Here is a 27,981-nt window from a genome sequence, read left to right as displayed (position 1 = left end):
GGTTTCATTCAGTCCTTCTAAGAGCCCCATGAGGAAGACACTGTTTCTCCAAATCACAATTTAAGAAACTGAGGCATAGAGAAGTTAAGTGTCTTTATTTGTAAGGTTGAAATATTTGAGACATACTTATCCTAAAAAGTCGTTTGCTCTTCATCTGAAGTTCAGATTTAATTAGGTATTCTGTACTCTTTTTCCTGAAAAAACTATTGCGCCCATTTGTTTCTCACTGAAGAGATACTGGGCACCTACTACACAGGAATCCTGGTCCTTGGCCACGCGGCTGGCTGGAGTTGCGGTGAGGCCCAAGCTTGTCTGGTTCCAAAGCCAACCCTGGGCAGGCACAGGAAGATACAGAGAAGGCTTTTGAGTCCCTGCCCTGCACAAGAAAAGCTAGAGCAAGCACAAATAATGAATGCAGGACCTGTTCAGGAAAGCCTGCAAAGGGCACGTGACCCACACATACGTTCTGTTTGGCCCAAACACATCTTCTTAGGAAACAAATCAAAAGGCTGCAGATGGAGCTCACCATCTCCTGCCTTCCAAGCCCTCAGTCCCTCTCACTCATTCCCCTGGCCTGCCTCACCCCTGTAGACATTGGAGATCTTGCCCTGTTTTATTGCAGTGGAGAATCACTGGGATCAGCAAGTAGTGTAAAGTGCTGGAACAGAACACAGTTGCAAAAGGTCGTTTCCAGCTGGGGACTCCAAGCCTGGAGACTGCAATGGGAGAGGAGCATTTTGATGAATGATCCTACCATTTTCTAACTCTGAGTATTGCTAGCAAGATGCACTGTGTAGATATGGGGTTCATTCTTTCACCCAACTAATATTTGTTGAACATCTTCTGTGTCCCAGGCACTGTTACAGGTGCTGGATGTGTAGTGATGAACAAGACAGAATCCCTGCCTCCAGGGACTTTATGTTCTAGTGAGGGAGGCATAACAAATATGTTGTCAGATAACGAAACGTTCTAGGAGGAAACATAAAGCAGGGGGGAGCAGCATGAGAATGGTGGGGACATTTTGATGCAGGTTGATTCAGAAAGGCCCCTCTGAGCGTGGGACACAAATAGAACCAAGTGAAGGGACAAGTCACGTGATGAGGAGGTAGAAGGCTTCCTGGCTAAAGGCACAGCTCATGGGAAGCCTAAGGCTGGAGTGGGGATAATGTGAACAGGGAGCTATAAAGAAGCCATATGGCTGGAGCGCAGGGTGACTGGGGCTCACAGGGTAAGACCAGAAAGGATGAGGAACTCCAGGTGTGGCTCACGGAGGGCCTTTCAGGTCATGGTAAGGAAGTGCTTGGTGGGATAGGACTGAAATGGGAGTATCTACCTCTCAGCGTTATTGTGAATATTAAATACATTTTCCATAGCAAATGCTGATAACATAGTTACATAGCTAATTCTGTATATGTAGCTGCTCTGATTCAGTGTTCAATAAATATTTTTACTGAATGAACCAAAATAACGTGTAAGCTCTAAATTTCATAGGCCATCGTCAGGAAAACCATTGGTCTCAGCACAGTGTATACTTTTGATTTGAAACATGAGCTCTGCCTTCCGATGACATGAGATTTATGCGCGGAACCCTTGATATGAACCAGCTTCTGTAGCATTTCCTTCCATCCTTACCTCCACCTCTCCCTGCTCCCCAACCCCCGCCCACCACCATCCACATAGAAGACTCCTTTTCAAGCTCATTTCACTGTAATTTTGATTTGCTCTGGTTGCCCTCCACAGATAAAACTGTGAAGCTGTGGAAAGTCAGCGAGCGTGATAAGAGGCCAGAAGGTTACAACCTGAAAGATGAGGAGGGCCGGCTCCGGGATCCTGCCACCATCACAACCTTGCGGGTGAGCCCAGCGGCAGCTTTGGCCACCGCCTTTCATTTCTCTTGGCCACCAGGCTCAGGGGAAGGGTTCCCGGGTTCAGCCGCATGTGGGTTGCTGCTAGAGGTTGGTTGCAACTATAACGTGTGAGTAAAGGAGGTGAAGTGGGAGCTCGACCTGTCTGAGTGTCTGGTGGCAGATGGGAGGGGGGGGTGGGCAAGATAGGGGCCAGGCTCTGATGACTACAGATTCATGCATTTCTTTTAACCCCCTAGGACTCGCCCACGTGGCCACTGCCATGCATTACTATATGCTTAGCCTCTGTGTGCTCATGTTCTCTAAAATGTTTCTGTACTCAAGGCATAGGGGATGGGATGACCCACGTGGCAAGCTGGGGTTTCATGGTTCAGAACGTGAACTTCTGGATCTCATAGGCCTGGGTTTGAATTCTGCCACTCCGTAGAATCTCACGTAGTCACCTAACCCTTTTGAACTTGAGTCATGCAATTTGTTTTTAGTTTCTCTGTCTGTGAAACAGTGAACCTCATACTTACTAAACTTTAAACGGTGAACCTCATACTTCACTAAAAATGTGCCCTCCTTCCATGGCTGGTAGTCAGTATATGATCTCTGCTATCAGTCTGAGTAGCTCCCCTTCTGCTCTCCAGAAAGTCACAGTCTGGTAAGGAAAGGATTTGGAGGTCTCCTATAAAAATGCTTATGACAGTAAATAGAGTAAGTTAAATGCAGTAAGTGAGAGTTACAGTTTGATCAAAGGGTGAAGAAATTATATTTGGTTCTAGAGATCAGAAAAGGTCTCATAGGAAAGTGGTATTAAAAATGGATTTCTGGGGACACCTGGGTGGCCCAGGCAGTTAAACATCTGACTCTTCATTTTGGCCCAGGTTATGATTGCACAGTTTGTGGTATTGAGCCCCATGTCAGGCTCTGTGCTGACAGTGTGGAGCCTGCTTGGGATTTTCTCTCTCTTCTCTGTCTCCCTTCCTCTGCTCGTGCTTGCTCTCTCTTTCTCTCTTTCAAAATAAATAAATAAACCTAAAAACAATTTTTTTTTTTTAAAAATGGATGTCTCAAGGCACCTGGGTGGCTCAGTTGATTAACCGTCCAGATCTTGATTTCAGCTCAGGTCATGATTTCTCAATTTGTGGGATCCAGCCTCCTGTCAGGCTCTGTGGTATTACCTTGGGATTCTCTTTCTTCCTCTCTCTCTGCCCATCCCCTGCTTTTGCACTCACTCTCTCTCTCTCTCTCTCTCTCTCTCTCTCTCTCTCTCTCGCCCTTCTTTCAAAAATAAATAGGGGTGCCTTGGTGGCTTAGTTGGTTGAGCGTCTGATTTCGGCTTAGGTCATGATCTCACTGTTCATGAGTTCAAGCCCTGCGTCAGGCTCTGGGCTGACAGCTCAGAGCCTGGAGCCTGCTTCAGATTCTGTGTCTCCCTCTCTCTCTGACCCTCCCCTGCTCATGCTGTCTCTCTCTCTGTCTCAAAAATAAATAAACATTTAAAAAAAATTTTTTTAATAAAAATTTTTAAGAAATGTATTTCTCAGAGCAAACTTTTAGGGGAAGGCTCTCTAAATACAAGGTAAAGTGGTTCAGGGCTTGGTGGTGAGTTTGGTTTTAGATGTGCATACTGTGAATGGTACAGCATTCCCAGATCCACATCTTGAGACCAGCCCTAGCCCCAAGGGACTTTCAAACCTTTCAAATATGTGTTTTCAGATACCAGCTGCCCTACTAAAGACCAAAAACTGAGATCAGAGAGACAGTGCAGTACATGTAGGGAAAAGAGGTTGTCACCATAGGTTGAGAAGCAGATATGGGAACTGAAGGATCAGCATGTGCCTGGTTACCTTGCTTGTTTATTTGTTCATTAATTCATTAATTCATTTGTTCCTCTCTTTATTCAGTGGGTACTTTTTGAGCACAGGCTCAGTGCTGGCCACAGTGCTAGGCTATCATGTGTTTACCCAGTATTTGTGGTTACCTACTTTTTCTTTGAGTTTCTTCTGAGCAAACAAGCATTGGCTTCTCAGCTTCGTCTCATCAACCTGCTTCCTCAGCCTCAAGAATGGCCATGCAAGTCCTCTGTATCAGAATGGGCTGATGGTCTAAATGCTCAGAGGTTTTGCAGACCTGAGGGTTGAGTAGTGAAGAGTATGGACATTGAGTCAGTCTGCCCTGGATTAGAAGTTTGGCTCTATTGCTTTCCAGCCAGGGATGTTGGTCATATGAACTAAACTCTTTATGCCTCCAAAGTCCCATGTGCATTACAAGGATTCACTGCCTCCCAGGAGTTTTGCAAGGATCCCATGCTCTATTGTGTGTGATGAAATGTTAGCCGGTGCAATGTCTCACTCACACATAACACTCGATAATGTTAGTTCCCTGCTGGCCATTTAATATTATCTTCATCATTATCATTATCATGACTGTTACTACTCCCTACTGACAGGAAAAAATGTGTATTCTTGTCCTTTTCATATACTTTTTATACTGTGGTATTCATTCCACAAACTCTTCACTGATGTCTAGTAAGTGGCAGACAGTCTGCTGCCTATCCAAAGGGAGTAAGACCATCTGTAGCCCCTTGGAACTTTGCAATCCTGTAAGGAACACAGATGGCTTAGGTGCCACTGGGGGGTTCACGACATGAACTTCTGCCCACATGTCACCTTGTCCTTGTTTTCTCTGTGAATGGACTTTCTCAGATGCCATCTGTAGTTCCCACAATGAATTCCTGTTGGCTGTGGCATCCTATGGGACTTCATACATCTGTGGTTAGCTACTCAGAGATGTTGTCCCCATGATGAAGAGAAGGCCTCTGTGCATGTTTCCTTTAGAGCAGAGATTCTCCCTAAGGTAAGACAGTGATGTTACGAAGTAGATTTTGTACATACCAGACATGGAAGGAAGCCTTGAGGTGTGGCTGGAAGTTTGAAAACCCCAGTTCTGATTCTTGCTTTCTTCTTAACCAGCTGTGTGACCCTGGGCCAGTGAATCACATTTCTTCTCTCCATGCTAGTTTCTAAGCTGCCACACAGAGGACTGCATAGTCTGTGCTTTTGTATCCATGGTCCTAGTTACAAATTCAGATCCCTGGGCCCCAGCCCCAGTGATTCCCTTTAGCAAATTGAGTGATCTTGAGGAATGGACATCTTTAACACAAGCCCCTGTAGTTAAGACAGTAGGTCTGTGGTCACTGGATTCTATCATCTTTTAAGGTTCCCCTGAGCTATCATTTTTTATGAGCCTCTGCTACTTTTCAATCATTTCAATAGTTATTGTACCAACCTGAGAGACACATTTGCTATAATATTGTAATTACCCATATTCGATTTCACCCCATCTACTTTCCTAGGCTTTCAAATATACTGTGTTTCGGTGTAATCATCCACCCTGCAGCATTCTTGGATGAAAACACTGAAAAGGCCAGCCTCCTTTCCTTTTTGATCCCAGTTGTAGAAGAAAAAAAAAACCCAAGCAACTCTGAAGACCTGGGATTCAGAACAATGACTCCAAACAGAAAATGAGCTGACGTGATATTAATCAGCCTGTATTTTACTAACATGCTCCTCTCTCAAAATTTGCATTGCCAGCATTTGTAGCTTTTCCCCCCTTCCCTGTCTAATGATTACCTCTCGCTCACTTTCATAGTTTCCAGTTCTATGTGGATCTTGAGAGTGAGAACGTTTAATAATACCCGACAGCTAATTAATCCTCACTGAGTAATGAACCTGATCTGTTTCAGTGCTAGGAGGCTCAGCTTTTCAAAGCAAGAATGTGACTATTTTTTTTCCCTTTTTTCATGGAAGATAGCTTTTTCAATCCAGTCACTCATTACCCAAAGAGACTATGAGAAGCACTTCTGTGAAAACCATATCTCCTGCTCAGTATCATAACATTGAAAGCAATAATCATAATGATAATTTAATAATAACACCTTATAGCTATAAAATGCCATTTATATCACAAAGTGTTTTTTTTTTTACCTAATTCCTTGATTCATCTTCAGAACAGCCAGTGAGAAAGGATAAGTATTTGGCCGGTGAAAATGCTGGCATCTAGTATTTATTGAGCATTTATTATATCCCATGCATCATACTGCACACTCTTTCTGCACTAGCTACCACATGACGTATGGTTCACCATTAAATACTCATTTGTACAGATGAAGCTCAGAGAGGTTAAGTAATATGCAGGGCTAAGAATCAAATCTTGACCTACTTTGCTCTTGGACCTGAGCCCTTAAACCTGGTGCAGACTCAGAGAAGTGACTTGTCCATTGTCTGCCAACTGGTTATTCCAGAGCTGGGACTAGAAATCTCACACTTGGACATAGACATTTGAGGATTTGAAATGTTTTTTTTCTTAATTAGTGCCATTATTATTCTAGGATAGTGTCTGTCTGTCTCTCTCTCCCTTTCCACCCACTCCTCTTTCTTTCTTACCCACACGTTCATACACAGTGAGTTTCCAGATCTCTGACCTCAACATGCAGAAGCAATGACCCTGAGGTCTTCTGCAGCTCTACTTAGCATGATTCTTCCTGCCCTTCTTTCCCAGCCTCCCAATACCCAGAGGTAAGAAACCCTCAGAGCCCCTTTCTAGGCAACAGAAACTCATAGTTCAAGTAACTTCATCAGCCTGGGATGGGAGCTGAGTGGTGAGAAATCACACTTAGCATATTTCTCCCTGCAGGATGAGCCTGGAGTTATTATTCACCTCATTATGGTTGGCTGCCAGTGTCCTGGAAACCTAGGCCAGATTGGAATTTGCTTTTTAACTGGATATAAATAGAGATTTCAGAAGGTGTGATCTACCAAGCTGTGACTTGCCGTAACCTCTCCCAAAAATAAAGGGGATGTAATGAATTCCTGTTTTTAATGGATTTTATCTAAATATTCCTTACAGTTAATGTTAATAATAATAATAATAATAGCCATGTTTATTACATGCTTACTATATGCCAGGTGCTGCGTTTCACATCTCTGTACCAAGTAGTTCTAACAGTAACTCTGCCAGGGACATTCTGTTATTCTCTCTGGACCATCCAGAGCCTTCCTCCCTCAGAGAAGCTCCCCTAGAATACCAGAGGGAACATTGCACACTCACATCTTCCCATTCACTCTCGGTGGCTTCACCCTCCCCCTCTTTTGTTAGCTTGTATCCTTACCTGAGAAACCATTTGTCCATTTTCTGCTGCCCCTCCACCTCCACTCAAATGTAGGCTCCAAGAGAAAGGAACCACATTGTGTTTTCTCCCGCAGCTCCAACACCTAGAAGAGTGTGTGGCACATGGTCGGCCATGTATTTGTTAATTGAATGCATTACACAGAAGTGGAAACGGAGTCTTAGAGTAGACAAGGATTTCTCCCAAGATCTCATGGCTAGAAAATGCCAGGACTGGGATTGAAACCTAGTCTATCTGACTCCCAAGTTTTCATGATGATTTCTTATAGCCTCTGTCTTCTAAGAAAATACTAATTCATGATTGTAGGGCAGGGCACTTGCATTATTTGTGTTTCTCAGAATTCTTGGGCAAAGCTTTCTTTTTTTTTTTTAATGTTTATTTATTTTTGAGACAGAGAGAGACAGAGCATGAACGGGGGAGGGGCACAGAGAGAGAGGGAGACATAGAATCAGAAGCAGGCTCCAGGCTCTGAGCCATCAGCCCAGAGCCCAACGCGGGGCTCGAACTCACGGACCGCGAGATCGTGACCTGAGCTGAAGTCGGACGCTTAACCGACTGAGCCACCCAGGCGCCCCAAAGGGGCAAAGCTTTCTTAATGTATGAGCTTGACTTTGGTAGGGAGGAAGGAACATGGGTGAGGGTCACAAAGGCTTTTCTGCCACAGGGTGGGCACACAATGGATGCACTGTTTTTTAGAAAGATTAAAGACAGAAAGATTAAATGACCTCCTGTTTTATGCACGTACCTTTTGCTGGTGACTACTTCTGTCTTCCTCTCAGCCTCGGGACACACACCTGTGACTTCCTAGGCTAATGTTTTTCCACATAGAATGATCCTGATGTTTGCAAATCTCATCAGTGGCTATTTGCATATCCCCCTACCCACTGTCTAAAACCATGGCCAGTCAGCAAGAGCGTTTGCTAGCTCTGAATTCTGAAAGGGTCTTCTCAGGGATTGTGGCTAACAGGTCATGGGGTTAGTAAGGCTGACTACACAGAATAGCTGTTTTCCCAGAAATGATTCTTTCTGTGAAACAACTAGTTTCACTACCTGATCTGTTTTCTAAAGAACTGATTAAATAGACCAGTGGTTTAAGTGTACTGATAGCCACTACATTTGTTCAGCCTCCCCTAGTGACAGGCTCCGGGCTGAGCTGTGTAATATATGTTTTACAATTCTTTCTTCATCACAATCCTATGCCTTAGGCATCATGCCCATTTTATAGATGTGTAAACAGAGGCTCAAGGAGGTAAGTACTGGCTTAAGGCCCCACAGATAATTAGTGGCAAAGCCAAGAATGGAGTGCAGGTCTATCTGACCCCAGAGGTCTTACCAGTTACCATTACACAGGACTATTTGTTATGTGGTCCATTATCCTGACAACAATAAGGGTGATAACATCTGACACGTAGAACTTTTAATGTATTTGTATCCTATTTACTGAGTGCCCACTGTGTGTCAAGCACCGTGCTAAGTATGTACTACCAAGTAGATCTCACAAAGATGAGCGAAACACACTCCCTTCCCTCGAGAGAAAGGAGGGGACCAATGCAAGTGGGTGCAACATGAAATTAATTGAAGCAGTAGTTATTAAACTGCAGAGTGCTTCAAGGGCACCTGGTATGCTCTGTAGCACACAGTCCTTAGCTTTATCACTAGGGATTCTGGTTTAGGAAGTCTGAATGGTACCAACTGATGTCTTTGATGAGACCCCTCCTGGAAAACCCCCAGGTGGTTCTGATGCATGAGATGCCTGGGCCACCCTTTGAGAAACACTGGGTAGGATAAATGTCCTAAGAAGAGCACAGAAATGTGCCATGTTGGGGAAAGAACAGAAGGGAAGAGGTGCAGGATTGGGATGGAGTTTCCAGGATGCATCTTGAAAGATAGATGTTCTTTCAAGCTGGGGATCTCATTTGATGCTCCCCAGGATCCTGGATGGCAAGAAGGACATGAATAGATACATTCCTCTTTCTAGTGGTATGGATGTAATTCTCCCCATTATCAAAGGAGGAAACTGAGGCTCGAGAAGCAGACACTTTGTGCTTTGTGCAGACAGAACCCCAGGTTTTCTTGCTGCTTCTGTGATGCCCACATGGTGATGCTCACTCCAGGAGGATGGGTGAGCCCAGGCCACTTTTAGAGCAAGTTACAGGATGAGTCGCGATCGGCCATCACTGCCCAGGTTTTAATTTTGGTTTTATGCTTTGATAGCCAAGGCCTCTTAGGACACAGATACAGCCTCCCCCTGCCCATTTTTAATTTTTTGAGACTTCATTTTGTGATTTATTGCTGCTCTGGGGACTTAATATCCAATCCTTTTACAGTTTCATCTCCCCTTTCCTTATATTTGTTGCAAATAACAATGAAGAGTTTAGCTACTGCAGTGAAAATCAATCAAGCCTGTTCCATATTCACAGGCCTGCAATGGCCCCCGGATGGCCCCCTGGATCAGATTAACTGTGTGAATGTGTCACTCTGGTGGGGGTCATTTCTCAGCCTTGCCTCCATCCCTCCCCCTCCTGCCTCCGCGGGTGGATATTGAGATTTCCCATTGATTGACTGCCCTGAAAGCGAATGCTGGCATGTGATGTGTGTAACTCAGCGGGACGCACATAGTCTGTGTTTATGAAAATAAATAATAATTTCTGTTATCATTATTGATTGCCATCATTATCTGATTGTATCTGTGTGTGTCATGGGGTTTCAGTTATGGGATCAGAAAGCACTCCACAGGAGCCTCAGGCACTACCCTCCTGACAAGCCTCTGTGTTTTGACATGTTTCGCCTCTTGGGGGTGAGGGTTGTGGATGTCCCTCTCCTGTTCTTTGGCTAACGTTTGGTGAGACAGTGTTAGTTGTGTGCAGTGTTAGGCGAAGGAACCAATTCCATTGGAATGGGAATAAGGGCAGCAAACATTGATTGAGCATTTGCTGTGTTCCAGGGACACTTTACCTGTATTGGCTGACTTAATCTTCGAGTTACACCTATCATGTAGCTACTGAAACAAACCTCATCTTAGAGATGTGGGACCTGAAGTCAGAGAGGTTAAGCAATGTGCCTGAGGTCACACAGCTGGTAGGTGGTAGTGTTTGGACTTGAATTCATGTTTTTACTATCCTTCCCCTCGCATTAAAGTAGAATATCTGGTATACTCATCTGACTCTTCATTGTAAAGCAAACTCTGAATAAGCAGTAACTCTAGAGAACAACCTGTCAAGGAATCTGTAGAAGCTGCTGGTGCCTTGGGCTCAGGTGAGTTTTCCATTTTGTTTTGGGAGAAGGTGGAGCAGGAAAGATACATGGAACTAGGTCACGGTTTACCAAACAGGGATGATCATCAGACTCTGGGAACGTCTTCAATTGTCCCCAGCTCACTGACTCTGAACATGCAGGAGCAAAGCCAGGGGATCTTCTCCCCTCTCAGCTGTATCCCGGGAAGTCCCAAAGACCACCTGGGTTCGAGGGCCATTGGCGTGATGACCTCAAAGGTCCGCTCCAAGGTCAAGGTTCTCTGGTTTCATTTTCTTTGTCTTCTTTGTCTTCTTCTCTCTTCCTCACCTGAAGGTTCTATACAGGATAATCTGAGGGTGATCTTTACTATCAAAATAAGGTTGGCACTACACTAAGTTTCCATAAAGTGATTTGTGATTTGTGATTTGATTTGGAGTAAGCTTCTGCACGTCAGTGAGGTTGTGTGTGAGTGGTTCTGCCCTTTAAAACTCAAGTTCTTGGGGCACTTGGGTGACTCAGTCAGTTGAGCATCCAACTCTTGATTTCACCTCAGGTCATGATCTTGCTATTTGTGAATTCAAGCCCTGTGGTGGGCGCCACAATGACAGTGCAGAGCCTGCTTGGGATTCTCTCTCTCCCTGTCTCTCTGCCCCTCCCCTACTCGCTCTCTCTGTCTCTCTCTCAAAATAAACTAAAAAAAAATAATTGTAAAACTCAAGTTATTTTCCCATCCTACTCCTTGTGGAATCAGGGGGCAGCCTATCTGATGGCCAGGGTACTCTAAAACTTAACACTATTGAGACATTAATTAAACACATACTGTGTGCCAGACTTTCCACTGGGCACGTTATAAACACCATCTCATTACAGCCTGACAGCAGTCCTGTGGGGTGGGTGGTGCTGTTATTCCCATTTTACAGATAAGGAGATTTAATTCAGAGAGCTGAAGTGACTGGCCCACAGGCTATAGCTGCTAAGAGGCAGAGTCGCATTTTTAACCAGATTCACACTGACTCCAGAGTCTGTGATTTTAACACTATACTGCGGTGTCTGCAGGAAAGGGCTAGGGCTCTGACCACCTGTCAGCCATCATCTTTAAAATGGAAGTCACTATACATTCTTCCTATAAAGGTCATGCTAATAAAATAGAGTAACAGGCTGACAGTATGTAGCTTGATGCCTTGTGAACAGTACATGGTCAGCATTATTACCTTTCTCCTCTCCCCTCCCTTCTTGTCTGTCACCTGGACACCAAGAGTTTCAGGAAAGTCTCATGAATATAATTGTAAATGTTCAAAGCAATGTTACAGCTGAGACCAGTAATCCATTGTGCTTTATTCTGAACGTGTGTTTATACTGACTCTCCAAAGCTGCCTCAGATTCAGAGTGTATTCACTGACAATAAATATCTTCTTTCATCTGAAAGCTACCTTTGTTCTGCTGCATTTACAGTGTCATAATCAGATCCAACATAAATGCAAATATAAGCAGACTCCTATACCTGATTTAAGATCCAGTTCTCTTTGTCTCTCGCTCCCACCCCCTTTGGAAGGCTACCATGGCTTCTGGAATGTGGTAGGAACTAGTAAATGCCACTCCCCATATGTATACTTAATGGCAATAGGAAGCTGAGAAGTCCACTAGCATGAGAAAAAGAAAAGAACCACATTAGTGAAGAAAATCGCAGTGTTCAATGGCCTCTGATAGAGTTTATCTTGAGATTGCCTGGTCATGAGGCAGGACAGTATTCTAGACTCTGAGCCATTCTCTTCCTGACTCTGGTCATTAGCTCATCTGAATTTCAGAGATGTGGTAAGGCTAGCCAGGCGAGGCAGGCTGCTGGACTTTTTTAAGCTCTGCAAGCAAGGATGTCTCCACTGTGTCAAACCTAATTCACACTGATCCAGGTGGGTGTTTCTCAAAAGAGAAGTTATCAGTATTATTTTCCTGGTCTTTTCCTTTAAAGGGCCCTCTGTATGTTTTTACAGTAAATGGAAAATCCTAGCACAACTGGATGATTCCAAGAGAAAAGTACCTCCATTTTCTGAATTACTCAGGTGGAGTTCTCTGAATTTTCAGTGTGATGGGAAAGACATTGTCCCTGGACCAGGTCCTGGCTCACTGTTGCTAGAGGGAGAGGTGTGAGTGCCAATCCCTAAAGCGACATGTGGGCGTGTGTGGGCGTGCAGTGCTTGTGGCACAATGCCAAGCAGAGCATTGCTCAAGAAACCTTAGAATGTCAGCAAAGCCTAGAACTGATTTGTAGTTGTTTTTTGGTTAGACTTACTTAACCAGAGATCAGAAATATATGCCTAGATCCCTTTTGCTACCAGCTTATGCAAAGAACTAATTTGAATTCACAAAAATTCTAGGGCATCTGCTCATGATGCATAAGATTTTTGTAGAAAATAATTAACACAAATGGGTTTGGAATCAAGTTCAATAGAAGATATAGTCCCTTTGATCCTAGTATGTTGTAAGCCAGGCTTTACCTGGTACATAAAGGTAAGCATTTTGCATTGCTATCCTTACCTGAGAAAAAGATTTTAAATATTTCCCTAGAGGTTAATGTACAGAAAGATACTTTGGGAGTTGGGTACATAAGAAACTGGTTGGAGGAAAACCTAAGGATACTTGCATGTTAAAAGAGATGGTTATAAGCAGAAAAAAAAAATGTTTATTTAATTCTTTGGTTTCCATAAAATAATTGAGCCACAAGAAAGGAATTTTCTACCTGAAAGGTGTTAATTTGTGTTTACTTACTTAATTTGTTGTGATCAGATGATGAGTTGGGCTCATGTTCTTTACCAAAAAAATGTTAAAGGTAGTGATAAAAACCTATACACATTCATTCTCACAAATGTTTCTTGCTCAAGAATATATGGGGAAACTCTCACTTAAACACATTTAAACAGACGTATTTCAGGATTTCTCAAGACCTTTAATATACGGATACATGCTGTCAAACTCTAAGATACATGAGGTATTTTCCACCCAGCTTCATTGACCATGAAAAACCCTTTGTTCAGTTCATGGGATCCCTTTCTTTATGACATTCTCCTCAAAATGTGGTCTTTGGCCCAGTGGCAGTCTATAGATAAGGCACCAGAATATGAATCATCACATCACCAAGCCACTTCCTAGTTCAGCGGACACTTTAGTTTTCTATAGCCACACCTTGTCAGTGAATGAAGCTATGCATTGATTCGATTCTGTCTTTAGCTTCTTATGTTATCACAGACGTAACAACAAACAGCTTGTGGATGTGTTATTTCAAATAGCACATCTCTGGACCCCACTTTGGGAAATGCCCTCTGAAAGAATTGGGTCGAGCCAAGGAGAGGTTCACCTGGCAGCATTTTCATTAAGTTCTTACTGCCTTCCAGCCATAGAATGTGATGAGGAACGATTCTTAATAGAGGCTCTCTCTTGACTTTCAAGTTCATTAACATTAACTGAGCACTTACTAGTGCCTGATACAGCACCAGGCACTTTGCATGCTTCCCCATTGAATTTTCACCTTAACCCCATGAGCTTAAAACTGTTGTTGCCGTTTCAGATGAGGAAACTGCTCCATGTAGAGAAAGCAATTTGTGCACATTTGCTCACTAGCAAGTGGCAGAACCAGAGTGCACCCTGGTCCTCTGACACTAGACTCCCCCACTCTTAACCACCATAGTATCTGGCTTCCCAAAAGCAATGATTTTCAACTGTCTGACGATGGAGGTTTTATCCCATTGTCATAAAGACCTCCTGAGGCAGAAATGCCGCATTAGCCAATCTAGAAACCATCACTGTTCACACGTTTCCTTCTGTGTAGCTTAACATCTGTCAAATCTGCATTTATGGAAAGAAGGGTCCACATCTGTAGTCATAGATAGACATGTGTGCCCTCACGGGGATGATGATCAGTGAGAAACTAGGTGGTTATGCACTTTTATGTCAAAGCATAATGGCGCCCACTTCCTGTGTCTATGCTTGGTATTACAGTCAATCCTGTGGTATATTTCAACTCTGCCTGAGCTCCTTCTCAGCATTTTTTATCTGCTCTGTGATTCCACTTCCTCTCATTATTTCAGGGGTTTAGGGTTCTGCAACTTTGAATTAAATAAGGGCATTGTCTGTTTAATGTCAAAACATCTAGACACAAGGGGTGCAAATTTAAATTATCCCATTTTGGTACCAAAAAGCAGATGTTTAGAAACATCTGAAAGCTTCACTTAAAAAAAAATAAAATAAAATCATTTGCTCTCCAAATTCAAAGAGCATCTGAGAAAAGCATTCTGGGTGAGGTGGGCAGGGAAGGGGGGGGGAGTGGCAGAGGAACATAAGATTATCAACGAGTGTAGGACTAATAAGGTTAGATATTGAGTCAGAAGTGACAAAGCCATATTTGGTTACCACTGTTCTTTCCCACAGTAAAGTCATCTCTGCACATGAACTCACAGTTGACTGTCACATCAGTCCTGATTAAATATGCCTTTGCCCTAGGTAATGGTCAAATCAACTAAGAACAGATGCCCCACCCAGGTCTCTTATTCATTTTCTCCATAATTCTTCAAGTACTTCTTGAGTCCCTGCTGGAAGCCAGGCACTGCGTTGGGCCCTGGACTTGAAGCAGTGAACATGAATGCCCAGTTCCTGCCCTCAACGATCTTACTGTCTCTTTTGGTTGGAAAGGGTGTGAATCAAATGCCCCCTAATGTGAAACTGACACCAGGTGGGGCCTGCAGAAGAGAGGTGGATGGTACACAGGAGAACAGACCAGAGAATTTGATCCATTTGGAGAGAGCAGAGAATAAGGCCATGAGGTGGGAAGTTGCACAGGTGACCAGGAGATGGAATGAAGGCCATAGTGCCTGAAAAGTCTGAGCACAGGGTGATAGGTGGTACCAGCGAGGTGCAGGTGATAAGGCAGGCAGGTCATGCCCAGACCATTGGGCATCATAGACCTTACTAAGGAAGTTGCTCTTTCCTCCCAAGAGTGGTGCAAGCCCTTTCTTCTCTGCAGTGGTCATTTTTGGAAACAGCCCTTCTTTGCTCACATAGTTAAAGGTTCTGCACCCAAGACAGGGTGTACATCATGGTAGAAAAGCTGTCGGCACAAACCAGGAAGTTCCTGGAAGATAGGAAGCGTTTAAGTTGAAGAAGCAAATGGCATCTTGTCAGTGTGGCCATGTTGCCCTCCAGCCCTTTGACTGCCACTGTTTTGATACATGTCAGGGCATGGCCTCCACGGACCTTCTCCAATATGAAGGCGTCCTCCCTCCAAGGTGAATCCTCTTGTGAGTGATTGAATTGTTTGGAGGGTCATAGAACCTGACAGCTCCCTATTACACAAAGGAAAAGATAAGCTTCCGATTAGTCCTGAGGCTGGAGGAAGCCAAGACAGAGTGCACCTGTCAGAACTGCTTACGACATATAAATCATTACCTCAATTTTCCATGCAAGAGTTGGGCCAGAGAGAAAAAAGTGACCGAGGTTGGTTACCAGTGCAGAACCATTTTAAAAAGCTCTCATCTGCCTCCAAAGCAGGATTTGCTCTGCTATCCATGCAGAGAGAATGGAGCCCCGTGCCCAGAGGAATGACAGAGACAAATGCCCACCGGCTCCAGGAAGGGGCAATTTGCTTCTCTGGCATTTACCGAGGGCTCTTATCACTCATCTAACAAGATCAGCCTCCACAGCTTTCCCAGACACCAAAGGAGAACATGTTTGGTATTGTGCTTGTTCTTTGTGTGTTCCTCAGTTTCCCTTGATTTCCCATGTGTGGCCCTCGATTTCCCTCGATTTCTCTAATTGCCATAGTAATCATGGTTATTGTCATCATTTTCATTCTCCCATTCACTGGCCAAAAATCTCCAAGATAGTCAAGGATCAACTATGGCCACCCTGCTGCCCCCATAGTCCAGGATATCAAAGTATATCTAGGGAGAGAAAACAACATAAAACTGAAAAAAATGATTGAATGAAAGACAGCAAGTCTGAAGATCCTCAATAAAAATGTAAAAGCTTAAATTGATTGGACATTACCCAAATATTCATTTCCTTTTATGTTCCCTGAATTACCAAGTAGCTAGCAAAATGTGAGGGCCTGGAACACTCCATTTGGAGAAGCCCTGAGTAACCCAAAGCCCTGAGTAAACCCAAACTACTAACTTGTACAGCACATCTACAGAAAGGCTGCCTTCTGCTTCTTCTGGGTATACAAAACTGGGGTGGAAACTCATTCATTCCAGGATAGACCCAGTCCCCAGGGCTTTTGCAAGGGACTTTGGTTCCTAAGTCATCTGCATTAGAAGGGCCACTGTGTGTTTGTCCAGCTCACATATTCCTCTTGCCAGTGGGACTGTTCTTTTTTTCCATCTTCATGTATTTTAAAAAGAAGCATATCTTCATAATCACAACACAGCCCAAAATGTGTTGGCTGCCAGTTTAAATTCCCCAGGACTTCGAAATGCAGTTTATTTTCTGTGGACAAACCCAAAATATGAGTCAAGACAGTACACAGAGGGATGTGGGAGCTGAAGGAACAAGTCACATGTATACTTTAAAATAAAACAGAATAATTGCTTGTTTGTTCAGAATGTGTGAGCAAAATGTTCTTATTGCCAGAAGAAATGTGAGGCTGACTTATTTCTACTTACCCTCTGGTAAGGGAGGGAGGCCCACGGTTGGAACTGTTCTGGGAGAGAGTGTCGTATAGCGGTATAAAAGTCTAGTGTAGCAGTCTTTAGAGTAATAGCTCTGGATTCAAATCCCAGCTCTGTCATTGTAAGGCTTTGGGCCTTTTATTAAGCTCTAAAAGTATTGATTTTATCGTCGATAACATACCTACATCATAGTACTTCTTATCAGAAAACAATACTGGCATAGGATCTGGCTTTTAGCATTAACCATTTGATAATAGGTAGCTGGCTCCAGTTTGAAAATGAGGAATCCTCACAACAGAGAGATAATGGGTAGACCCCAGTTGTTGCTTTTGGATGGAAGCATACAGTTTTTTTTTTAATATTTATTTATTTTTGAGAGAGAGAGAGACAGAGCATGAGCGGGGGAGAGGCAGAGAGAGAGGGAGACACAGAATCCTAAGCAGGCTGCAGGCTCTGAGCTGTCAGCACAGAGCCCAACACGGGGCTCAAAGCCACATACCACAATATCTTGACCTGAGCGAAAGTCAGACGCTCAACCAACTGAGCCACCCAGATGCCCCTGTAAGCATACAGTTCTGAGGACAGGTAGGAAGGGAGGGACTTCTAACTTGATCAAATGACCAGAGTTCATCTGCCTAACCACAACAACCTGAATACTTAAGGCTCATCAGTGAATGTTCCTATCACTGGCCTAAAGGATATACCCATTAAAGATTCATAAATATATACATACATGACAGACTCTGAGAAGGAAAAAAAATAAAAACCTGTAAGTGAAGATAAGGAGATAATGGAGAATAACTCATCAATTTGAGTCTCTGTGGATAAAGTCGAGGTGTGTTCCCGTGCTGTAACACCCTTTTCTGAAAGACCAGTGAACTTTTAAGTTGTCACGGGGCTGAGAAAAGTGATGTGCTTAGCAGTAAGCACTTCTTTGTAGACAAGAAGCTGCAGCCATCTGCTGTGAGTGGCCTCTGGGATAATAGCACAATAATAGTTCCCCGCAAGGTTGCTAAAAGTTAGCTCAGGACTCTGGTGGCAAATCTTCTTTTAGATTCTCTGCCTCACCCTCCAACCATCAGTCACCAAAAGTGCAGAATTATCTCCCTAGGTCAAAGGATCCACTGTCAGATGTTAGACCTTCTCTCTTTATTTTCTGTTAGCAATGAAGAAAAACCTTCCGTGCGTGTCACATTTCCTTAAAAAACAGCCAAAAAAAGTTCTTTTGCTATTTTCTCCTTTGTCTTCACCACCGAGAAGAGAATTCTATTTTTTTCTTCCAGCACAAGCTCATTATTAATCTATTTCACATTCACAAATTCAAATTCAACATTAGACATTAAAATTGACCTAGCAGAAATTTTCCCCTTAATTGGACTGCTTTTCTATAGAAACCACACTGCCAGCATCTGTGGTAAGATATGTTCTGGAAAAACAATGTGCCAGGCCAAATGATCAGGTGGAATTAGATTGCTCTCTCTTTCTGTTTGCTAACAACGCTATGCCTTTGCATAATTCTTACTGATTATCAGAAGGGAAAAAGCTATAACTCAGGAAGAGATGAGCTTTATTGGCATTGGTCCCTTCTAGGGAGGGGAAAAAATATATATGAGCAGAAGCATTTGCAAGTGCCTTATATGTTGAGAGATTGAAATTCCAAACAGTCTGTAAACTTAGCTTGCCTAAATCTGCAACCTTGAAAAATGAAAATGCTTCCCTATATTTGGTATCATAACTCAAGAGCTGGGTTATCTCCTTTTCTATAATTAAAGACAAAAAAAAACGTATATACCTATAAATATATCTAGAAAAGAATGTCAATTTAAACCAGACAGTTCTCATGAAGGAAAAATAAATAGTTGGGGAGAGTCTTGAGTCAGACCCCTTCAAAGACTTGGAAATTAACAAGAGAGCCTTAAGTGAACACTCCAACCTGGACAGACAGCAGCAGGTTCTCCTTGTAAAGGAAGAGAGGTCTGTCTGCCACCTTTATTGGTTTACATGCTGAACTTCACTATGGTTCCACTTTCCCTAATAGTCCTTATGCACCTCCATTTCTGCAAGTAGTTTCCCCTCTCAAGATAGATCACATAACTTTCATCTGTAACATTTGGACAAATTCTGCTTAGCCTTCCTGTGTCTTTTTTTTGTAAGGTGTTTTGTTTTTGGTTTTTTTGTTTGTTTGTTTGTTTGTTTGTTTTTGTTTTTGTTTTTGTTTTTTTTAGAGAGAGAGAGCACAATTGGGGTAAGAGCAGAGAGAGAGGGGAACATAGGATCTGAAGCAGGCTCCACACTGACAGCAGAGAGCCTGATGCTGATGCCGGGGCTTGAACTCAGGAAGCTTAACCAACTGAGCCACCAAGGCGCCCTGCCTTTCTGTGTCTTTTGAGGCATCCCCCACTCCAGCGCTCTCCTTGTTTAGAAGCTATTCCTTTGCCTCCAATTTTAGATCCCCCTCCTTTCTCTGGGAGAGTCCACAGAAAGTCTGCTCCCTGAACAAATCTAGGTCTCCTTTGACCCTGTCATTATGAGACTTCGTCCCAGTTTCCTATACTCCAAACAACTTCAGGTGTCTGTCAGTATCAAGGCCAACTATGTGGTTTGATGGTTTGATGCTTGTTTGCCAACAAAACTGATGCTTTAAAAAAAGGGAGGGGGGGAGGGCTTTCCTTTGGAGGACTTGAAGAATCTTACTTCATAATCTTCTTCCCCTGTGAAATTTACATTTTTTGCCTCCTTGGACATCTCCCATTGTGAAAACTGCAGCAAATGATTTTCCTCATCTGTGTCTTTGTTCTTGGCACATTCTTACTTGTCGATCAATAAATGACCCCCTGCCAAGCCCAGCAGCCTGGCTTCTTTCTTCACCTCTTCCATTCTCTTTTTCTGTTTAAAAAAGAGCTCATTAGTTTTCTCTTAACCTCCTGTGACATCTTCTCTTTATTCTCTGCCTTTGTTTTGCTTATCATTTAACTTAATTCTCAGTCCAACTGTCCTCATCTGCACCTGCCTTGATTCTCTGCATTTTTCCCTTCAATAGCCAGAAGTTAATGAGACAACCATTGGCGTCACAAGCTCCTTTTCTGATCACGCCACGATAAGGAAACAGGATTTAAATGGCAGTGGCAGGTGACACAATAGCCATAAAACCATAGTAGGGTCATAGGTGGGTAGTTTTGTGCTCGCTAGGGTGGATAGGGCCTGGTGTCAGAGCTGTGCCTCTATTTCCTCATCTGCGAAGTAAGGTTACCCCTCCCATATTGCCCTTGTTGCATTTGGCGGTTGTGTGGATTAAAGGAGATAAATCATGTCATGTGCTTGATGGAGTGGCGTATAGTCAGCCCCCTAGAAGCATTAGGTACTATCATGATTATAGAAAGCAAGTATAAGAGACAGTCTCTCACACCTTCCTGGGTTTGGAATCTGTAGCTACAGATGTGTGAAGGAAGGATACAGTAATGGCCAGCCAAGGTACCAGCTCTCTCTTTGCGTATACAAAGAGCTTGTCAAACAAGCATTTATCACTTCCCAAGTGTGAAAAGGCACATAAAATAGCATATTGAGCAACCTAAAGACAGAGACTGTCTTATTTGTTGTCCTGTTCCAAAGACCCAGTGTTGTGCCTGACACAAAGTACATTGCCTATAAATATTTGACATCAATATATATTAGTCACATCACATATCCCCAGTACCATGCTGGTCACTGTGAAATATCACTGTGTTCCCCAAAGTCTAGGCTATGTTTTTCTGTTGGTACAAGACATAGCTTTACGTAATATTGAATCACATAGCAGAAGTTTTTCCTTTCTTATTTCTTTCTCTCTCTCTTTTTCTTTCTTTTTAGAGAGAGAAAGCATGAATGAGGGAGAGAAGCAGAGGGAAAGAGAGATAGAGAGAATCTTAAGCAGGCTCCATGCTCAGCAGGGAACTTGATGTAGGGCTCGATTCCATGACCGTGGAATCATGAACTGAGAGGAAATCAAGAGTGAGTCCCTCAATTGACTGAGCCACCAAGGTGCCCCTCCTGATTTTTTTTAAAAATCATCCCTGATTACATCAAGCCCAAAGTCTTGCTTTGATGTACATATTTTTCAACCCCTCTAAATCTTGATTATTGAAGATTTAGAGCTAGCTAAGTCTTTCCAGGTGACCCTATATGGCTAGAATGTAAGAACTTTTTTTTTTTTATTTTGGTAAGTGTGCTCTTTAATCCCCATCACCTTTCTCAACCATCCCCCTCACCCACCTCCCCTCTGGTAATCATCAGTTTGTTTTCTGTAGTTAAGGGTCTGTTTCTTGGTTTGTCTCTCTTTTTTCTCTTCCTTTGCTTATTTGTTTCTTAAATTCCACATAGGATTGAAATCATATGGTATTTGTCTTTCTCTGACTTACTTTGCTTTGCATTACACTCTCTAGCTTCATCCCTGTGGTTGCAAATGGCAAGATTTCATTCTTTTTTATGGCTCAATAATATTCCACATCTTCTTTATCCATTCATGTATCAGTGGACACTGGGTCTGCTCCCATAGTTTGGCTATTGTAAATAAACATAGGGGTTCATGTACCCTTTGAGTTAGTGGGGTTTTTAAATTTTTGGGGGGTAAAAACTCAGAAGTGTGATTACTAGATCATAGGGTAGTTTTATTTTTAAGTTTTTGAGGAACCCCCATACTGTTTTCCAGAGTGGCTGCACCAGTTTATATTCCCACCAATAGTGTAAGAAGGTTCCTTTTTCTCTACATCCTCACCAATACTTGCTGTTTCTTTTGTTCTTTATTTTGACACTTCTAGCGGGTGTGAGATGATAACTAAATGTAGTTTTGATTTGCATTTTCCTGATGATGAGTGATGCTGGGCATCTTTTTTGTGTCTGTTAGCCATCTGTATGTTTTCTGTGGATAAATGTCTATTCATGTCTTCCACCCATTTTTAATTGGATTGTCTTTGGGGTATTGAATTTTGTATCAGTTTTTTATATATTTTGGGTACTAATCCTTCATGGGATATGTCATTTGCCAATATCTTCTCCCATTCAAAAGGTTGTTTTTTAGTTTTATTGGCTGTTTCCTTCACTGTGCAGAAACTTTTTATTGATGTAATCCCAGTAGTTGATTTTCACTTTTATTTCTCTTGCCTCAAGAAAATGTTGCTGTGACTGATGTCAAAGAAATTACTACCTGTGCTCTCACAGGATTTTTATGGTTTCAGGTCTCACATTTTGGTCTTCAATCCATTTTGCGTTTATTTTTGTAAATGGTGAAAAAAAGTGGTTTCATTCTTCTGCATGTTGCTGTCCAGTTTTCCCAACACCATTTGTTGAAGAGACTATCTTTTTCCCGTTGCGTATTCATTCCTCCTTTGTCAAAGATTAATTGACCATATAATTGTGGTTTTCTTTCTGGGTTTTCTATTCTATTCCATTGATGAATGTGTCTATTTTAATGCCAGTACCATACTGTTTTAATTACTACCACTTTGTAATATAACTTGAAGTCTAGAATTATGATACCTCCAGTTTTGTTTTTCTTTTTCGAGATTGCTTTGGCTATTTGAGGTCTATACAAATTTTAGGGTTGTTTGTTCTAGGTCTGTGAATAATGCTGTTGTCATTTTGATAGGGATTACATTAAATGTGTAGATTGCTTTGGATAATATAGATGTTTTAACAATATTTGTTCTTCCAACCCATGATCATGGAATGTCTTTCCATTTCTTTGTATCATCTTGAATTTCTTTCATCAGTGTTTTATAGTGTTTGGAGTACAGGCCTTTCACCTCTTTGGTTAGGTTTATTCCTAGATATTTTATTGTTTTAGATGAAATGGTAAATGGGATTATTTTCTTAATTTCACTTTCTGTTTCTTCATTATTAGTGTATAGGAATGCAACAGATTTCTGTACATTGATTTTGTATCCTGCACCTTTACTGAATTTATATATCAGTTCTAGTAGTTTTTTGGTGGACTGTTTAGGTTTTTCTGTATATAGTATCATGTCATCTGCTAATAGCAAGAGTTTGACTTCTTCCTTAACCAATTTGGATGCCTTTTATTTCTTTTTCTTATCTGATTGGTGTGGCTGGGACTTCCAGTACTATGTTGAATAAAAACAGTTAAGAGTGGATATCCTTGTCTTATTCCTGATCTTAGGGTTAAGGCTCTCAGTTTTTCAGGATGATGTGGTGGTGTGAGTTTTTCATATAAGGGCTTTATTTTGTAAAGATATGTTCCCTCTTGACCTACCTTGCAGAGGCATTTATCATGAACAGATGTTATGCCTTGTCAAATGCTTTTTCTGCATCTATTGAAATGATCATATGGTTTTTATCCTTTCTCTTTGTGATGTGATGTATCATGTTGATTGCTTTGCAAATATTGAACCACCATTGCATACCTGGAATAAATCTCACTTGATGGTGATGTATGTTTTTTTTTTTCTTAATGTATTGTTGGATTTGGTTTGCTAATATTTTGTTGAGGATTTTTATATCTATATTCATTGGATATATTGGTCTGTAGTTTCATTTTTTGTGGTGTCTTTATCTGGTTTTGGTATCAGGGTAATGCTGGCCTCATAGAATGAATTTGGAAGTTTTCCTTCCTGTTCTATATTAGAATAGTTTGAAGAGAACAGGTACTAACTCTTCTTTAAATGTTTGGTGGAATTTGTCTGTGAAGCCATCTGGTCCTAGACTTTTATTTGGGGGAAGTTTTTTGATTACTGCCTCCGTTTCATTGGGGTAATTGGTCTGTTCAGATTGTCTATTTCTTCCTGCCTTAGTTATGGTAGGTTAAAAACAGTTTTTTTCATTGTGTTTATTTTTATAACATTCTTTTGGGGTTCTTTAGCAATTCACAGAAAACTTTTCTCATGCGTTGGTGTGATGTGAAGTTCCCTAACAAAATACAATTAACTAAAAAGTGGATCCATTTAAAGAAAATGTTAAGTAAGAATTTGGGCAAAGCAGGTAAGATAAAGAAAGAGGAAGAAAGAGAAAGAAAGAAAGAAAGAAAGAAAGAAAGAAAGAAAGAAAGAAAGAAAGAAAGAAAGAAAAAGAAAGGAAGGAAGAAAGAAGAGAAAAGGGAAGAAAGGGAAGAAAATAAGAGAACAGAAAAGAAAAAAGAAAAAATTGAAGGGGAAGCTTTTTCAAAATCAAGATACTTAAGCTTTACCCCAGACTAGCTGAGTTTAAGTCTCAAAGTGTAGATGTGAGCAATCTCTATTTTCTAATTCTCTTTAAGATCTGTTAGGTGGTTCCGATAAAAAAAAACAAAAACAAAAACAAAAACAAAAAACAGTTTAGGAATCTCTGAATGAGAAGATCTCCAATTTTCTTTATGTAAAAAATTTTTTTCATTCAATCAACATTTGCTGAGTACCTACAAATGTGTAACGCTGTATTTCCTGGTTGCTGAGAATAAAATGAAAAACAGTATAGACGTAGACCCTGCCTCGGTGGAGCTTACATTCTAGTACAAGCTCATAAATATTGTGTTCCCTGATTTTTGCCTGCTTAAGAAAGTTGCATCTATTCTAAATTACAGCCTGAAAGAATATAAAATTGTCATAACTTGGGGACACTAGTTTCTGGCATTGAGTTTACTGGGGAGGGAAGTCTGAAGTCAGTCTTTATTTTTACTTCTCATATTTGAGTCAATTTAAAGATCTGCATAACCTATAAATATTCTTTATGCTTAAAGTAACGTAACTTCTTTACGGTACGCTTTCGTACTAAACTCTCTGCCAGTTTTTCTTGAATTACTATCTTTTCAGTCTTTTCAATCTTTTCCATCTTTTCAATCTTGGATTGAAGTCTTTATTTCATGCAACTTTTATAAATTTTTTTTTCAAAATTGCTTCTTTTGTTTGTTTCATAAGCAACAATTATACATACATTGGATCCTCTGTTTTGTGTGTATATAATCTGTTCTTCATTGATTTTTATATCTTAGTACTTTTTCATTTTGTTTTCTGTGATTTCCTCAAGCCTCTAAACCATGTTGATAACTCTGATTTCTACATTTTCTCTGTTTTACGTTGTTGCTACAAAGCAACTTATATATGTAATTGCTTTATTTTCTCCTCTGTTTTGCCTTTATGTGTTCTGCTAGTTTGTTTCTAAACTTATATCCTTCACTACCATGTTAAAAAGCCTCCCAGTTGTTCTTTGTACATTCGCTCACCTCCCACCTTCCCACCCCCAAGTCCTAACCACAAAGCACTTAGAAGGAGCTTTTAAAAATGCAAATAAGATCTTTCACTCCCCTTTTAACAGCCTCTGGTGGCTTCCCTTATCACTTAGAATGAATTCTCAAGTCCTTACCATGACTTATGAGGCCTATTATTGGCTCCTGCCTACAAATTATTTGAAAATTTTCTTATATTATTTGACTCTTTGCTTTATCTTCTCAATTTGTGAGCTGCTTTAGGAAAATGACTGTTCCCTACCTACAGTATGCCAATAGCACCTTGCATTTAGTAGGTGCTCAACAAATACTGCTTAGAAATAGTTACACTAACTTTTTGAAGTATTAGAATATCATACTCTGTGTCATCCTTGACAAAAGAATATAGAATACCCCTAGTATAAGCCAATGAAGAACTTGAAAAGTATCAACACTTTAGATTCCTTGACATAGTGAAAAAGTATGGTCCATGAATTCAGACTGTGTTTGGACCCTATCTTTGCTGATGTTGACTGAATGACCTCATGACTTATTACATCATTTAACTTCACTGAACCTCAGTTCTTTAAATATCTGTAAAATAGTCATAAAACCATATCAACCCTGTGGGATTTTTGTGAGACTTAAAGGAGGTAATGGTACATGGAAAATAGTAGGTTATTTGTAAAAGGGTCAATAAAATGGCACTTTTGTAGAGGCAAGTTTCCAAAGTCATCCCCCTAATGCAAGAGTCAAGTTTGTTCAAAAACATCCCTGAAAAACCCCTTAAATCACCCATGAGAGATAGTATACATAGTTTTTGTAAACTCTGTAGAAAATAATATATATAACATATAAAGAATAATGTGAAATACAAAGCTATACAAAAAAATCTGAATGGCCATTTCTGAAAATAGACTTCGTTAAACCTTAGTAGCTCATTCAACATATCAAGATGCTAGGAGATGAGATCCACACAATCTGTCTGAGGAAATTGCAGATTGACTCCCCCCATCTCATATTTATGTGGGGGCTTCTAACCATTGAGTGGAATGCACTTGCCACAGTCAACATTATTTAAATTTGTTTCCTTCTTTCATTTTTCTGTTTTATGCTAAGCATATATAGTTGAACCCACATATTAATGCATACGTGATGCAATTCAGTCTGTAATTATTATTCCTAGATTAGATGCAAAATGAGTTCTCAATAGAATGTGAAATAAGTAGAAGTCAGGTAGAGTGACTTGGTGTTCAACTACAGTCATTTTAAATGAACTGCATACTTGCCTTTTTTCCCTCTGTATGATTAGTTTCCCCTTCCTTTTAACTGTTAGCCTGAGAGATTTATGGTTTTTAAGCAGGTCCCCTGCTTTGGTTATTTGAGAAAATAATTCATATTCCTCCCTTCAGGAAGAAAAGAAAATTAATAGAGTTTATAGTCCTATGAGTCAGCCTCCAAGTCTATACACTTCATCTTTTCACCCTTCTTCCTGCTCCCTACCATTGTATAGGCTCACATTTTGCAAAACTAGGGGTCAAAGAAGAGATCGGGAATGAGTAAGGAAATAGATGGGATACAGAGGGAAACTTGAGGGAAACAGATGGGATTCAGAGTTCTAAAAGGACAAAGCATAATGCTAAGTGAAATAAGTCAGTCAGAGAAAGGCAGATATCCTATGATTTCACTCATATGTGGAATTCAAGAAACGAAACAGATGAACATGGAGTAGGGAAGGAAAAATAAAATAGGGAGAGAGAGGCAAACCATAAGAGATTATTAACAATAGAGAACAAACTGAGGGTTGATGGAAGGAAGGAGGTGGGGGATGGGCTAAATGGGTGATGGGCACTAAGGAGGCACTTGCTATAATGAGCACTGGGTGTTATATGTAAGTGATGAATCACTAAATTCTCCTGAAACCAGTGCTACAGTATATGTTAACTAACTTGAGTTTAAATAAAAATAAAAAATAATAAATCAATAAATGACAAAACGTAGTGCTGGTGCCTGTGGAGAGAAAATTCAACCATTTATATGGAGAATATGAAAAGAGGAAGTGAATATGTGGAAAAACATGTCAGGGTCTTAGTGAATAATAATTTAAATGTGTTAGAACCAGACCAGGCATAAGTCATCCAGAATAGCATATTGTTCTAGAAGAAGTAATTATCAAGTTTTATTCAGGATAAACTTTTATTCTAATACACTTTAACAGTATAGTCTTAGAAAGTGTGTGATTGCTATGGAAATGTCACAACTTGTAAGATTATTAGGGAATGGGGGGAAATTAGAGAATTAGAGAAAAGTGTTCATTGCCTGAAAAAGATTGAAAGGCAGTAATAGTGACCAGTTGTGTTTCAGTCTTCTTGAAACAGAGACTGTTAGAAGTCTAAATTATAATACAAGGAGCTTTAGTCAGGAATTGATTCCAAGAAGGCTAGGAAATAGTGCTAGGTTAAAGGAGGAAGCTAGAAAATTCATTCCTTTCTATGGGACTCTTAAAATATCAGATTTTCCAGTGGACTGAGTACATACATGGCATGAGTAAGGTGGGGGTAGGGGAGTTCTATTAACTGGCATGGTCAGGATCTGGGAAGACTTAAGGAAAGAAGGGAGTAATTAGAAGTGGGGCATGGAGGTGATTATGAACGTGATATGTTCACGGGAAGAGAAGAGCCTTCATGGGAGGGGTTTGACTCTTACATTCTTCCTACTTTGTCCTCCCCACTGTTTGTTCCCTTTTCTCCTTTCTAATAGTGTTGAGCACTTGGTTTGAAAGCGTAATTGAAATAGAACTAGAAGAACTCACTGGAATCCACGGTCACACTCCTCAACAGATGGAATTAACTTTTGGTGGTAAGGAGAGGAGAAAGGCCCAGACAT

At 41.2% G+C, this 27,981-nt stretch overlaps 1 protein-coding gene across 12 annotated transcripts in view; it reads left to right on the top strand.

The window, feature by feature from the left end:
* PPP2R2B (protein phosphatase 2 regulatory subunit Bbeta) overlaps positions 1-27,981 on the top strand; it is a 313,867-nt gene that overhangs the window by 213,005 nt on the left and 72,881 nt on the right. For all 12 annotated transcript variants that reach the window (XM_042986559.1, XM_042986545.1, XM_042986522.1 and 9 more), the window contains one exon: positions 1,741-1,853. In XM_042986559.1, coding sequence (XP_042842493.1) covers positions 1,741-1,853 — 113 coding nt within the window. The remainder of the gene's footprint in view (positions 1-1,740; positions 1,854-27,981) is intronic.

This window comes from Panthera tigris, chromosome A1 (genome assembly GCF_018350195.1).
Source record: "Panthera tigris isolate Pti1 chromosome A1, P.tigris_Pti1_mat1.1, whole genome shotgun sequence".
NCBI classification, from domain to species: Eukaryota; Metazoa; Chordata; class Mammalia; order Carnivora; family Felidae; genus Panthera; species Panthera tigris.
The sequence above is the reverse complement of the archived record's forward strand: the minus strand, read 5'-3'. Positions and strand labels throughout refer to the sequence as shown.